Source organism: Littorina saxatilis, linkage group LG14 (genome assembly GCF_037325665.1).
Source record: "Littorina saxatilis isolate snail1 linkage group LG14, US_GU_Lsax_2.0, whole genome shotgun sequence".
NCBI classification, from domain to species: Eukaryota; Metazoa; Mollusca; class Gastropoda; order Littorinimorpha; family Littorinidae; genus Littorina; species Littorina saxatilis.
Window position 1 is genome coordinate 27,856,579 of NC_090258.1, and position 14,953 is coordinate 27,871,531.

General features: G+C 42.3%; 1 protein-coding gene across 1 annotated transcript; it reads right to left on the minus strand.

Annotated features, from left to right (window-relative positions):
* Window positions 1-337: 337 nt before the first annotated feature.
* On the minus strand, window positions 338-10,120 carry LOC138947482 (galactoside alpha-(1,2)-fucosyltransferase 1-like). Its single transcript, XM_070318957.1, has 3 exons — window positions 9,493-10,120; window positions 4,873-4,977; window positions 338-2,199 (listed from the first exon to the last, which is right to left on the minus strand). The coding sequence occupies exons 2-3, from the start codon at window positions 4,892-4,894 to the stop codon at window positions 1,175-1,177; spliced, it is 1,047 nt and encodes a 348-aa protein (XP_070175058.1). The 5' UTR covers window positions 4,895-4,977; window positions 9,493-10,120; the 3' UTR covers window positions 338-1,174.
* Between the last annotated feature and the right edge of the window lie 4,833 nt (window positions 10,121-14,953).

Here is a 14,953-nt window from a genome sequence, read left to right on the forward strand (position 1 = left end):
CCCTTTCCCCTATCCCATCTCCCCCTTTCCTTCGTCGCGATATAACCTTCGTGGTTGAAAACGACGTTAAACACCAAATAAAGAAAGAAAGAAAGTCTTGGACTGTAGAGTTTCTTGCGGTGTTGTCAGCCTAGAGTACTGGTCGAGGCCCGGAAATGATTTTGTGATGTAAAAAGCTTTGTAAATAATAATAATTAGTCTTGGCAGTGTCAAGATCCATTTAACACCAGGGTTTTTTGCGTGTGTGAATGCGTGAGCGCTTGTGCTTGTAAGCTACTGTAGCGGACAACTATTCAGGTTACATTCAAGCCTGTAAACAAACATTAAACTTATAGAGTTGTGTAGAGACATTTATGATTGTCTAAAACCCGAGCTATACCACTCCATAACACTTTTACAACTCTGATATTTAGACCCTACCTAAACCGATACTAGTTGCAATAACATATATTTATTTTTTCTCCACATCACTTAGCCGGAAGAAAGAATTTGTGTCGGGGAAGGAACTCAAACTCTTAGCAGTGTGAGACCTGTCCCTTTCGTTGCCATTAGTTTCATGGCTGGGATTGCAGAACAAATTACAGGGTGACCCAAAACATGTCACCCATATAACAACATATCAACGTGATTTAACACCATGACTGTAGAATTAAAGTTAAACACCATACACTAACAAACAGATACTTCACATCCAAGCAGTCAACTGTAGTAAAGATCACTTCACTTTCTCACTCACCGGTTTATGGCACTATGTTTTGTTACTGAGTCAGATATGAGCATTGTTGCCATATGTCAGTTGCGTTTTTCTTCATATTAGTTCCATGCAGTTATTCTGCTGTTCGTCGCCTTGGGTAGGAAGAGGGTTATGTTTCGGGATATCTAAGCACAATTTTCAGATATCTTCTTCTTGTCGTTCGCTGTTAGATCGTCAGTCCGGACTGCAGGGCGAAACGTGCTGTCCTCTCCAAGTCCTCTCTGGGGCCGTATAGCTTCTTTTGTAGCGCTGTCTCCTCTGGCCAGATCAGTGGTGTCCCCCAGAGCACAGAGGTATGGACAAGCCTGCAGATATTCAGATAATAGATAGTCTGTAAAGTATCTTCATCCTGTTGAGTGTGTGCGTTTGTATGCGGGCACTACGTCACTTCCCTTGGATCTGTCCTTAACAATATTCTGGCTAACCTTGTATAGCAATCCAGTGAGGCATCACATAATCAACATAGTTTGGTGAGTACCAGACGGCGAGTTCAGAGCCTTTCTTGGTGAATTCTTTCGGGTACGTCACCACAGCTGTGCGGGCCATCTTGAAGGCAGCCCACCAGCTAAAGGTGCCCGGGCTCGTGATGAGATGATCCGTCATGGACAGCAGCTGCATGTCCACCTCGGAGGAGGATGGCTCAAGGATGACCGTGTCGTTGTTCACAGGTTGGAAGTTCTGCTTGCACCATTGTGGGTCCTGGCCCACTACCACGAAAGCCACGTTTAGAAACCTCTCTCTGAAAAGCGTCATGGCAAAATTGAAGTATTTTGGCGATCCCGCCACGAAGCCAGTTTTGATCCACTTTTCTCCGACAATGTCCTCTCTACGCACGTGAACGCCGACTAAAGTTGTGCCTGGGAAAAGCCGGCGTAATCTCTCGATGACTAGAGTGGCGTTGTTGACGATCTCATCCGTAAAGGTCAGGATCTCCCGAACCTCATCCCTCATCCTGTCAAAGTACATCCACGACTGCAGACAACCTTTCACTTCGTAGTCCTCTCCAGGTTTCAAGCTGATGAGATTTCGTTGGAACATGCCTCCCTTATCTTCCGGGGTCTTCTGGGCCTTTATGCAGCGAGCCATCAACTGAGCATAGTCATCCGGCCTGGTAGGAGGCGTCCTTAGTACTCCCTGGAACCTCTCCGGGTTTGTGATAAAGGGGATTTTGTTGGTTGCCCTAGCGATGCCCAACATTGAAGCATACTCAAAAAGGTTGTTGCCTAGACGACCACAGTAGACAGTATGACACGCTATAGACGTTCCGTCGTCTGCTGTGTAATGTGAACGATATTTGCTCAGACCAATCTTGATGGATACGCGGACAGCGTGGTTGTTGTGGTTAGTGTTGTTGGCGTGGTTGGTGTGGTTGGCGTGGTTGGTGTGGTTGGTGTGGTTGGCAAGGAAAGCTATTGCTACCACGGTGGCGACAAACAGGTACACACCTGCACACATAATACATGAGATTGTTCGTTGTTGTTGTTGTAGTTTTTGTTGTTGTTGATGATGATGTTTTTGTTGTTGTTGTTGTTGCTGTTGTTGTTCTTTCAATACAATCATTGCATGGACAATTGTGGCTTGACTGCTCTTAATAAAGGAGTAATGTTTTTAGTACTGGTCACTTAAGCAGCTTTATATTTCATATTTAAAGAAAGCAGCATTCAGAAACTAAAATATGAATAAAAAATTTTTAACATACAAGGAAGCTGTCAACACAAAAAGCGGCAAACGCTCTGTTGATTTGTAAAAAAAAAATATGTGAACAAAAATAAATTCGGCCTCTGAAACGGCTTCCAAAAGTTGAATTCCTATATTTACCATTTTGTGAATTGCTTGTGTTGTTCCTATCAAGCTGTATATCTGTGTGTTGGTTTACCACAGCTAACATTGTTATAAATCGTTTCGAATATAAATCAAAGATGCAATCATGTGTGTGTGTGTCGTAAGTTTGAATGTTGCATGCCAGACAATCGTGTCCCGTTTATGGTTGACATTTGAAAAGAAAATAACGGAACATGTTGGTGCTTAAACAAAAAAAAAATGCATTTCACCTTCTTTCTGTTTATTTTTCTAAGTTGCCTGAGAAGTATTTTGACACGTCTGAGAAGTGTGTGTAGTTTTGGTGTCACGCAGTTATTGTGTCACACGTTTGTTGCACCACCACTCTGTATCTATGGTCAAACATTTTAAGCGCTTTTCGTCCATGATCGACAATGCTGGTTCTTTTGTTTTTGACTCACATGCGAAGCAAAAGTGAGTCTATGTACTCACCCGAGTCGTCCGTCCGTCCGTCCGGACGTCCGTCCGTCCGTCCGGACGTCCGGAAAACTTTAACGTTGGATATTTCTTGGACACTATTCAGTCTATCAGTACCAAATTTGGCAAGATGGTGTATGATGACAAGGCCCCAAAAAACATACATAGCATCTTGACCTTGCTTCAAGGTCAAGGTCGCAGGGGCCATAAATGTTGTCTAAAAAACAGCTATTTTTCACATTTTTCCCATTTTCTCTGAAGTTTTTGAGATTGAATACCTCACCTATATATGATATATAGGGCAAAGTAAGCCCCATCTTTTGATACCAGTTTGGTTTACCTTGCTTCAAGGTCAAGGTCACAGGAGCTCTTCAAAGTTGGATTGTATACATATTTTGAAGTGACCTTGACCCTGAACTATGGAAGATAACTGTTTCAAACTTAAAAATTATGTGGGGCACATGTTATGCTTTTATCATGAGACACATTTGGTCACATATGATCAAGGTCAAGGTCACTTTGACCCTTATGAAATGTGACCAAAATAAGGTAGTGAACCACTAAAAGTGACCATATCTCATGGTAGAAAGAGCCAATAAGCACCATTGTACTTCCTATGTCTTGAATTAACAGCTTTGTGTTGCATGACCTTGGATGACCTTGACCTTGGGTCAAGTTCACATGTATTTTGGTAGGAAAAATGTGTAAAGCAGTTCTTAGTGTATGATGTCATTGCTAGGTTTAGTTATTTAAATGTCAAGGTCAAGCATGTGAGTCGTATGGGCTTTGCCCTTCTTGTTTTGTTTTCAATTCAGAAATAAATGGCATGACGTTTTGTGTATTTTGGTGTCTTTCGCAATTTACGCATTTATCGACAAAAACGCCTTTTTAAATTAGGATGCACGGGACATCCATTGGACATTATTATTATTGCATCTTATCTTTTTTGTAATATATGCCGTATTGCATTTTTATATCCAGTTTTAGTTTCTATTTTTTATTTGTTTAGATATTTAGTGGGCACAAAACATGTTCTCCATTGTAAATTCTAATTTGCTTAAGTGATCCACCATTTATGTAACCAGTGTCTGGGAGTATCATCTGGAAGAATGTGTGTGTACAGTTTCATGACGACCGGCCCAGTGGTTTTCTGGGAATCGCTCTACACACACGAATGTTTTTAGGAAAAGGAAAGCGCAGTAATTTGGAGCGTATCAGGACAACTTTTGTGTGTTTCAAGAGTACAGAGAAAAAGAGTACATACGTACGTACACTTGGCCAGAAAATTATTGCGACAAATGTCTCACCCAAATTAAAGCGTTAATTCCCGTGTCATCTGATTACAACTTTATAAGCCAGTTAACACCGTTCACTTGACTATCTGGATCACCTTTTGGATTGAAGATTTATTTTACAGGGATCACGTGACTGCCGCTCAGATAAGGGTACCATCACAATCGACTAGTCAAAAACGGAAGGGCCCAATAAAAAAATTGACAAAAAATCACTATAGGAAAAATTTACCACTTTTACATACGCAAAAAACGCCAAATCAATTATCTACCTAGAACAGGTTGTTTTGTTTTTCTAGCTTGCGTATTTGGTGTGCTAGGCTATTCCTACTGATGCAGGTGTCGATCGCATGAGCAGTCAAACACAGGACTTTCTTCGTTAATTTTGAGGGTACGTATCATGACAAAAAGCGCTGTATTTCAGCAATAGGCCTACCTCGGTGGATTGGTTTACAACTTTCCGAATATTTTAAACAAAAAAGTCATAAATCATGTTTAAGCCAACTTCCCGCTTTTCAAAGTCTGGGGGCCGTTCTAAAAACGACATCTGGATACTTATACAAGTCTTACCAGTTCGACGTCGGCGAATCATTTCTCGATCAATCTATTTATAACGAGACAGACATCCACGGGGAGTTTCGTTGCTTGGTTACGAAGTTCCCCAGTTCACGTCAGCTTGGATCAGCAACATGCACCTCGAACACACACACACACACACACACACACACACACACACACACACATACACACACACACATACACACACATACACGCACACACACACACACACACACACACCCACACACACACCCACACACACACACACCCACACACACACACACATGCGCGCACGCACGCACGTACGCACATACACACGTACGCACACACCACAAACACACACGCACGGACGCACGCACACACGTACGCAAGCACGCACACCATAAACACACAGACACACACATACATGCACGCACGCACACACGCACGCACCACAAACACACACTCAATTACACACACACACACACACACACACATACACACACACACACCCACACACGATGGCTCGATAAATTCTAGCGATAGGGACATACAGACGGACAAAAAGACGGACAAACCACGGACAGACAGCTAGAGTATACTAACAAGCCAAGGCCAGCACAACAATCAGTATTTCATAATATTGATTAGTAGACGTTTCGATAGAGGCTATGATCGTAATCAAACATTACCTAGACGTTGTATGCGCATGGACTGATTAACATCTGGACACATTAACCTTTGCCGGATGCCGCTTTTGACTACACACTCCCGACGATGCGGGTTTGTCTGAACCCATACATTTGAAAGAGGGTTTTTACCGTTTATTCCTCTAACGACGATGCGGGTTTGTCTGAACCCATACATTTGAAAGAGGGTTTTTACCGTTTATTTCTCTAACGACGGGGTGGGTTCAGGGAAACCCACAGCGCTACTTCAGTGGTTGCATCGAGTTTCTCCCTTCACCGACCTCTTGCAGGGGAGGGAGAGGGGGAGGGAGAGGGGGGGGGAGAGACTGAGAGAGACTGAGAGACTAAGAAAGAGAGAGAGAGAGAGACTAAGAAAGAGAGATAGAGAGAGACTAAGAAAGAGAGAGAGAGAGACTAAGAAAGAGAGAGAGAGACTAAGAAAGAGAGAGAGAGAGACTAAGAAAGAGAGAGAGAGAGTCTAAGAAAGAGAGTGAGAGACTAAGAAAGAGAGAGAGAGAGACTAAGAAAGAGAGAGAGGGAGACTAAGAAAGAGAGAGAGAGAGACTAAGAAAGAGAGAGAGAGAGAGGCTAAGAAAGAGAGAGAGAGACTAAAAAAGAGAGAGAGACTAAGAAAGAGAGAGAGAGAGAGACTAAGAAAGAGAGAGAGACTAAGAAAGAGAGAGAGAGACTAAGAAAGAGAGAGAGAGAGAGAGATACTAAGAAAGAGAGAGAGAGAGAGAGACTAAGAAAGATAGAGAGAGAGACAAATAAAGAGAGAGAGAGAGACAAATAAAGAGAGAGAGAGAGAGAGACTAAGAAAGAGAGAGAGAGAGACTAAGAAAGAGAGAGAGAGACTAAGAAAGAGAGAGAGAGAGACTAAGAAAGTGAGAGAGAGAGACTAAGAAAGTGAGAGAGGGAGACTAAGAAAGAAAGAGAGAGAGACTAAGAAAGAGAGAGAGAGATACTAAGAAAGAGAGAGGGAGACAGAGAGAGAGAGAGACCAAGAAAGAGAGAGAGAGAGACTAAGAAAGAGAGAGAGAGAGGGAGACTAAGAAAGAGAGAGAGAGACAAAAAAAGAGAGAGAGAGACTAAGAAAGAGAGAGAGAGAGAGACTAAGAGAGAGAAAGAGAGACTAAGAAAGAGAGAGAGAGAGACAAATAAAGAGAGAGAGAGAGACAAATAAAGAGAGAGAGAGAGAGACTAAGAAAGAGAGAGAGAGAGACTAAGAAAGAGAGAGAGACTAAGAAAGAGAGAGAGAGAGACTAAGAAAGTGAGAGAGAGAGACTAAGAAAGTGAGAGAGGGAGACTAAGAAAGAGAGAGAGAGAGACTAAGAAAGAGAGAGAGAGGCTAAGAAAGAGAGAGAGAGAGACTAAGAAAGAGAGAGAGAGAGACTAAGAAAGAGAGAGAGAGAGACTAAGAGAGAGAGAGAGAGAGAGAGACTAAGAAAGAGAGAGAGAGAGACAAAAAAAGAGAGAGAGAGACTAAGAAAGAGAGAGAGAGAGAGACTAAGAGAGAGAAAGAGAGACTAAGAAAGAGAGAGAGACTAAGAGAGAGAGAGAGAGAGACTAAGAAAGAGAGAGAGAGACTAAGAGAGAGAGAGAGACTAAGAAAGAGAGAGAGAGACTAAGAAAGAGAGAGAGAGAGACTAAAAAAGAGAGAGACTAAGAAAGAGAGAGAGAGACTAAGAGAGAGAGAGAGAGACTAAGAAAGAGAGAGAGACTAAGAGAGAGAGAAAGACTAAGAAAGAGAGAGAGAGACTAAGAGAGAGAGAGAGAGACTAAGAAAGAGAGAGAGAGGCTAAGAAAGAGAGAGAGACTAAGAGAGAGAGAGACTAAGAAAGAGAGAGAGAGACTAAGAGAGAGAGAGAGAGAGACTAAGAAAGAGAGAGAGAGACTAAAAAAGAGAGAGAGAGAGAGACTAAGAAAGAGAAAGAGAGAGACTAAGAAAGAGAGAGAGAGAGAGACTAAGAAAGAGAGAGAGAGACTAAGAAAGAGAGAGAGAGACTAAGAAAGAGAGAGAGACTAAGAAAGAGAGAGAGAGACTAAGAAAGAGAGAGAGAGAGAGAGACTAAAAAAGATAGAGAGAGACTAAGAAAGAGAGAGAGAGAGAGACTAAGAAAGAGCTAGAGAGAGAGAGAGAGACTAAGAAAGAGAGAGAGAGACTAAGAAAGAGAGAGAGAGAGAGACTAAAAAAGAGAGAGACTAAGTAAGAGAGAGAGAGAGAGACTAAGAAAGAGAGAGAGACTAAGAGAGAGAGAGAGACTAAGAAAGAGAGAGAGAGACTAAGAGAGAGAGAGAGAGACTAAGAAAGAGAGAGAGAGAGACTAAGAAAGAGAGAGAGAGAGACTAAGAAAGAGAGAGAAAGAGACTAAGAAAGAGCTAGAGAAAGAGAGAGAGAGACTAAGAAAGAGAGAGAGAGACTAAGAAAGAGAGAGAGAGACTAAGAAAGAGAGAGAGAGAGACTAAAAAAGAGAGAGAGACTAAGAAAGAGAGAGAGAGAGAGACTAAGAAAGAGAGAGAAAGAGAGACTAAGAAAGAGAGAGAGACTAAGAGAGAGAGAGACTAAGAAAGAGAGAGAGAGAGACTAAGAGAGAGAGAGACTAAGAAAGAGAGAGAGAGAGACTAAAAAAGAGAGAGAGACTAAGAAAGAGAGAGAGAGACTAAGAAAGAGAGAGAAAGAGAGACTAAGAAAGAGAGAGAGACTAAGAGAGAGAGAGACTAAGAAAGAGAGAGAGAGAGACTAAGAGAGAGAGAGACTAAGAAAGAGAGAGAGAGACTAAGAAAGAGAGAGAGAGAGACTAAGAAAGAGAGAGAGAGACTAAGAAAGAGAGAGAGCGAGAGACTAAGAAAGAGAGAGAGAGAGACTAAGAGAGAGAGACTAAGAAAGAGAGAGAGAGAGACTAAGAAAGAGAGAGAGAGACTAAGAAAGAGAGACAGAGAGAGAGACTAAGAGAGAGAGACAGAGAGAGAGACTAAGAGAGAGAGAGACAGAGAGAGAGAGACAGAGAGAGAGACAGACAGTACAGAGAGAGAGACAGACAGAGAGAGAGAGAGACAGAGACAGACAGTCAGATAGACGGATAGACAGACAGACAGACAGAGCAACTGACAACAGACATACAGACAGAGAGATACGGACAGACAAACAGAGAGACAGACAGTCTCTTGGAGACAAACAGGCAGACAGACACTGTTCCGCCGCTTTGGTAATTATGGGTGTAGCAGAACCCGCGCCGTCGGCAGAGGGATAGTTACAATCACTACTACTCTTTAAAAGTATGGGTATGTGTGAACCCGCGCCATCGGTAGTGTTTATGTAAATTATCATAATCAATTAATTCTGATGTTTTGTCATGTACACACTAAAAATTTGCAGACAGAGAGCAAATTAGGTGTGTGAGAGATACTTAAAATTTCAAAACGATACCTTTAATGGTTCTAGAGTTACAATGATTTTAGTGTGTCTCTGGGTACAGGTGAACCCAGGAAGCACGGCAAAGGTTAACGGCTCGTTATTTGTCTTCCATCCTATCTGCTGCGAGTCAAGTATCAACATATGTTTACTGCAAATCTGAGTATCTCCGAGTATCTTTGCTCACTGTGTATGACTGTCACACTTCCTGTACACTATGTTCATGTTATTGCTGAGTCTGTTGTTGCAATTTCTGGTTCCCCATTATTTTGCTCCCGTGATTTCTCTAAATAATGATGTAACAAAAAAACACAAAAAAAACACACACATTTCTTTTTAGCACAACTTACCAAAATCATTTTTATAAATCAAATACTATGTTCAGGACGTATTTACGACAAACACAATTTGTTGACGTCTTTATATTCTTTTGATCTGTAATGTATTGTACAACCGACATTTAAAACAAAGTTTGGTGATATTTATTTTGACACTTAGAAACAAAGCCACCATTTCTGAGAATAATCCAGTGACAACATTTATTACACTCACCGCTCAGAACAACAGCAGGCAGAAGGCAGACAGCAATGACACAAGTGACGACTGAAGTGAAGACAGACAGCGATGACACAAGTGACGACTGGAGTGAAGGCAGACAGCGATGACACAGGCGGCGACTGGAGTGAAGGCAGACAGCGATGACACAGGTGACGACTGGAGTGAAGGCAGACAGCAATGACACAAGTGACGACTGGAGTGAAGACTGACAGCGATTACACAGGCGACGACTGGAGTGAAGGCAGACAGCGATGACACAGGCGACGACTGAAGTGAAGGCATACAGCGATGACACAGGCGACGACTAAAGTGAAGACAGACAGCGATGACACAGGTGACGACTGAAGTGATGGCAGACAGCGATGACACAGGTGACGACTGAGGTGATGGCAGACAGCGATGACACAGGTGACGACTGAAGTGATGGCAGACAGCGATGACACAGGTGACGACTGAAGTGAAGGCAGACAGCGATGACACAGGCGACGACTAAAGTGAAGACAGACAGCGATGACACAGGTGACGACTGAAGTGAAGGCAGACAGCAAGGACACAGGTGACGATCGACTAAATGGAAGACTGTTGCTGTGATTTCTCAGTGAACAGAAACCTAGCTGTTGCCTCGAACACATGCTTCAGTGTCTGGCGAATATTAATTCTTTTGTGTCCGTGCTGCAATCGATTACGTTGTAAATGGATCCACGCGAGACGTATAATACTTTGTGCTTTTGTGTGTGTGTAGCCTACTTTGGGTGATATGGTGGGTGAGTGTGTGTGTGTGTGTGTGTGTGTGTGTGTGTGTGTGTGTGTGTGTGTGTGTGTGTTGGCGTTATTTGTCTTCTTTTTTTCTACTGGAGTTTTATTTTCGGCAAGTCGAGCTAACGAGTTCAGACATGACAGGAAAAGAAGTTGATCTAAGATCAACAGGGCGCAATCACGCAGAACAGTGTTTCCAGGGAGGTTATAGGTATGTGTTGCGTGCAATAACTGAGTAGCAGATCTATAGCACAAGGTAGTACATTTATATTGTATTTCCATGATGAAAAGGATTGTGATTATAAACCCCCAATCCATCCCTTAGTCTCTCAAAATATAACGGTCCATAAAGTTCTCAGTCTCGGAACCGGAGCTTTCGTGACAGGACGAGTGTTAAAAACAAATCCTCTCTGATTAAAAGCTGGTCCTTGGCCTATTCAAATGAAAGAGCACCCCGTGCATTTGCCAGGATCAGCAAAAAGTAAGAATGGCTATGGTGTTAGGATAAACATGATTTATTTATGAATGTCAGAAATACAACTGTCTTGGTCGGCCAAACGATTCATTCACTTGTGTGAGTTTTTCTTGTGATTTTGTTTTGTTTTGTTGTTGTTGGTTTGGTTATTTATGTGTGTGGTGTCTTGTGTGTGTGTCTATTGTTGTTATATGTCTTTATGTCTGTCTGTTTGACATTCTGTCTGTCTGTTTGTCTGTGTGTTGATTGGCGAGTGTTGAGTCTGTTTGTTAATTCTTTTTTTGCTATTTTTCTGCATGATCTAAAAACAAACAGAAACGGCTACAGGAAATGCACAAACATTTATATTATCACAGATATGTGTAACTTCTGGAGATTTTAGTAAATGTATAATATGTGGATATTACTAAGACTCACAGGTATATATATATATATCTATATATATATATACGACTTGTGTCTGTCTGTCTGTCTGTCTGTCTGTCTGTCTGTGTGTGTGTGTGTGTGTGTGGTTGTGCGCGATGCACGGCCAAAGTTCTCGATGGATCTGCTTCAAATTTGGTGGGCATATTCAGGTAGACCCGGGACAGGACACAACCTGGTCGATATTTCAACACGTGCTCTCAGCGCGCAGCGCTGAACCGATTTTGGTTCCACCTCAGCTACCCGGGCCCCCATACCGACACACCAAAGCTACAGCTGCAGAAGTAGAACGTTTCAACGCCTGGTGTAAAGACAACTTTTTAGACCTAAATGTGACAAAGACCAAAGAACTTCTGATAGACTTTAGAAGAAACCCTGCCCCTGTCCCTGACCTGATGATTGATGGTGTGACTGTTGAGCGTGTGACTGAATATAAGTATCTTGGCACAGTTATCGATGATAAGCTGTCCTTCAATGCAAACACCACCCTCATACACAAAAAATGTCAGTCACGCATCTACTGCCTTCAGAAACTTAGGAAGTTGAATGTGAACCCTTCTATCCTCCAAACTTTCTACCGCTCTTTCATCGAGTCTGTCATCACTTTCGGTTTTGTGGCCTGGTATGGAGGTCTGAGTGTGAAGAACAGGAATGTCTTAGTGCGAATGGTGAATGTCAGTAGCAAGGTGATTGGCAGGCAGCAAGCAAGTGTGGAGTCCCTGTATGAAAAGCGTGTGGTGAGAAAGAGTAGGCGGATAGCTTCAGATAGGTCCCATGTCCTTGTCCACCTCTATGAACTCCTTCCCTCTGGCCGTAGACTTCGCACGCACAAAGCTAGGACACTCCGGCTGCAAAACAGCTTCATCCCCAAATCCATCACCCTTAGCAACATGTAAACACATCCACATACCCGACTCAGCCCCTCTTCTGCCAGTGCAATCAGTAGTAATGTACATGTATGTATTGGTTTTATGTACAACCGTATATTTTCTGTGATATATTGTATGCTATGATATTTTGCAATGATGTTTAGCCATAGTTCGTTATACGCGTAGGTGTGCGAGAATGTAAGCGCAGTGCTTTAAAGATGTCCATGTGTGAACGTGTAAGTGGGCGTAGTCGAATGTCCATGTGGGGGTGGAGCATATAAGAATGCCCATGTGTGAATGTGTAAGTGGAGCGTATAAGAATGTGTAAGTGGAGCGTGGTGGAATGTCCATGTGTGAATGGGTAAGTTGAGCGTATAAGAATGTCCATGTGTGCAATGTGTAAGTGAGACATGGATGTGTTCATGTCTGAATGCGTAAGAACAATGCAAGGAATGTCCAGAGAGGTATGTGGAAGGTGTTTCTATAACCTGCCCTGTTATATAGTGCTATATGTTTTATGTAAAATCAATGTCTTGTTTGTACTATTGTTATGTACCACGCCTGAATTTCTCTATGAGATAATAAAGTATTCTTATTCTTATTCTTATTCTTACACCACATCACAACGCCAAAGTTCTCGGTGGATCTTTTTCAAATTTGGACACCGTATTCAGCTACACCCCGGACACAATATCATCGATGAGATATTTCAACACGTGCTCTCAGCGCGCAGCGCTGAACCGATTTTGGTTTTTGTGTTCATTTCACCATTATAAGTAACTCTTCCTTATCTTCTCCAGGTTTTCAGCGTTTACCTCCCTTCCTTCGTATGGTGCACTATAGTATGAGTGGGGCATCTTCGGATATTCCCGGCGTTCTGTTACTATTTTTAGAAGGTCACCGCAGTGTCCAGAACGTAAATTGGACCCGTAAATTATCCTCACTGTAAAAGTGCAAAGGTCGAATCAATTTATAGCCACGCGAAAAATACACTGTCATCTATCTCTCTATATATACGGCTTCTCTGTGTCTCTGTGTTTGTGTGTGTGTGTGTGTCTCTCTCTCTCTCTCTATGTGGGCAACACCTGTCGATTGTTCAGTTCTGTTTGTGATGTGGTCTGGCGGCTTTTGTGTATTTGTATGTAATGGCCTTCCTTTGAGAAGCCATAACAGATCAAAAGGGCTTAGAGGTAAGCTCTAAATTGCTCAATCCTGTTTGAGTGGAGTTCGCCTCCAAAGGTGATTAACACGGTTACATTCGTCGACAAGGATGGGACTCGATATGGTCAGATGGCATTATGGCCACTGAATCATTTTCGTGCTGTTCCCATTCCACGAATCTGGGAGGGACCTAAGCTTGGCGGGTCCATTGTTCGGACCCGGCAAAGCCGGCGTACGGCTCTAAGTATTTCATCCCGGCGAAGCCGGCTATCCGGCGAAGCGGGTATTCCTCTAGTATATATATATATATATAAAACATCAGAAAAATATAACATATATGTTATATGATATAATATAAATAAATATATACCTATAATATAAATAACATATATCCCATGACCTCCCTTCTTTGTCTCTGTTACTTCAGTATGGGTATATATGTTGTATTTTTATAGCTCAATAAATACATCATGGACTCCAAAAAATATATGATAGTGCAGATTCCGATTTGGGCAAAGAACTACTTTCCTCCCGACCTTTGACCTCGCGCCGAACAATGTGACACATTTGTATGAAGTTCCAAAATCGTATTGCACGGCTCAGAAAACCATATCAGTTGCACGCAAAAATGAATCTCAGAACTGATCTGATGTATGAGATGCAATAAGCAAACGTTTCTTTCATTATGAAAGCAATGCAGGTCGAAAAAACGAACATTCAACTTACAAGATAACCAGATGCTAGCGAACCAAAACAAAAACACGAGTACCCTCCCTTGCATCGTTAGCAGACGACTTTTGAGAATCTGTCAGTAAGCTTAGTGTGTTTTGGTGTGCGTCTTCAGTTTCTCTGGCAGTGTCGGTGTGGGAACTGACAGAAGCTAGGGAGCACAGATAATAGAAGCCCTGTCACATAGACTAATCACACAATCAATACACATTTGGCTCATGTTTTAAATGACAGTTTCGAGTTTGTTAGTCAAACTCAAAGCAACAACACTGTCACTGGTGACATGCGCAGCGAGACCGAGAATTAAGCGTCCTTTACCTGGCACGGTTGGGCTTCGCTATCAAACATCGACTGTTTCACGTGTTTTGCGAGCAAGTCTACTCTTTTGCCTGGCTCTGCAGTAAGTCCACATTGGCGATGAAGGTATCCAAGAACTTAACATGTGTGTATTTTTCCGTAATCCAGTCATATTTTTTCAAAATGCAATCAATCGGCGGTGACAGACGTGTCGGTCGCGTTTTCCTCACACCCAATCCATACCAGTTTAAGTTCATCCATGCAAAACAGTTTATCACGTAGATACATTTCAAATAGGGAGCAAATGGTTAAATCTAAACATACATATTTGTTCCCTAAAATTTGCTTCTCTGTCAATAAGCCTAATTACACACGTTCGAGAAAAACAACGTGGAATCGATTCTGAATCGAGTAAGCCAAATGGGTCCCAAACCCGTTTCGCCCGTTCTGCCGACCTGAAACGCAAAACAAAAGAATTGTGCGCTTCAACTAAATTAATTTCTATACGACTTCATTACTTTCTTGCAACTTATGAACCTTTACTTAAAGCTTTTAAATGGTCTGAAAGTAGTGTTACCGCGTACTTATCGATGCACTCATTCGTTTTATTTTTTCAGCGACGGTCACTTAGTTTAAGGTTGCAAAAGGGCTAAGTCTCGCTGGCAACACTGTTTTACCCTGCACAGATCGCAACAGTGCCGCTAGTAGTCTACACTTTGTGTTTGATGGTAGAATGGGATATACA

Bases quoted from the DNA above. Each gene is read 5' to 3' on its own strand.
- LOC138947482 (XM_070318957.1), bottom strand. From the start codon at position 4,894: ATGATTCGCCGACGTCGAACTG. The intron at 2,200-4,872 runs GTAAGACTTGTA...TTATGTGTGCAG, and splicing joins GATTCGCCGACGTCGAACTG to GTGTGTACCTGTTTGTCGCC.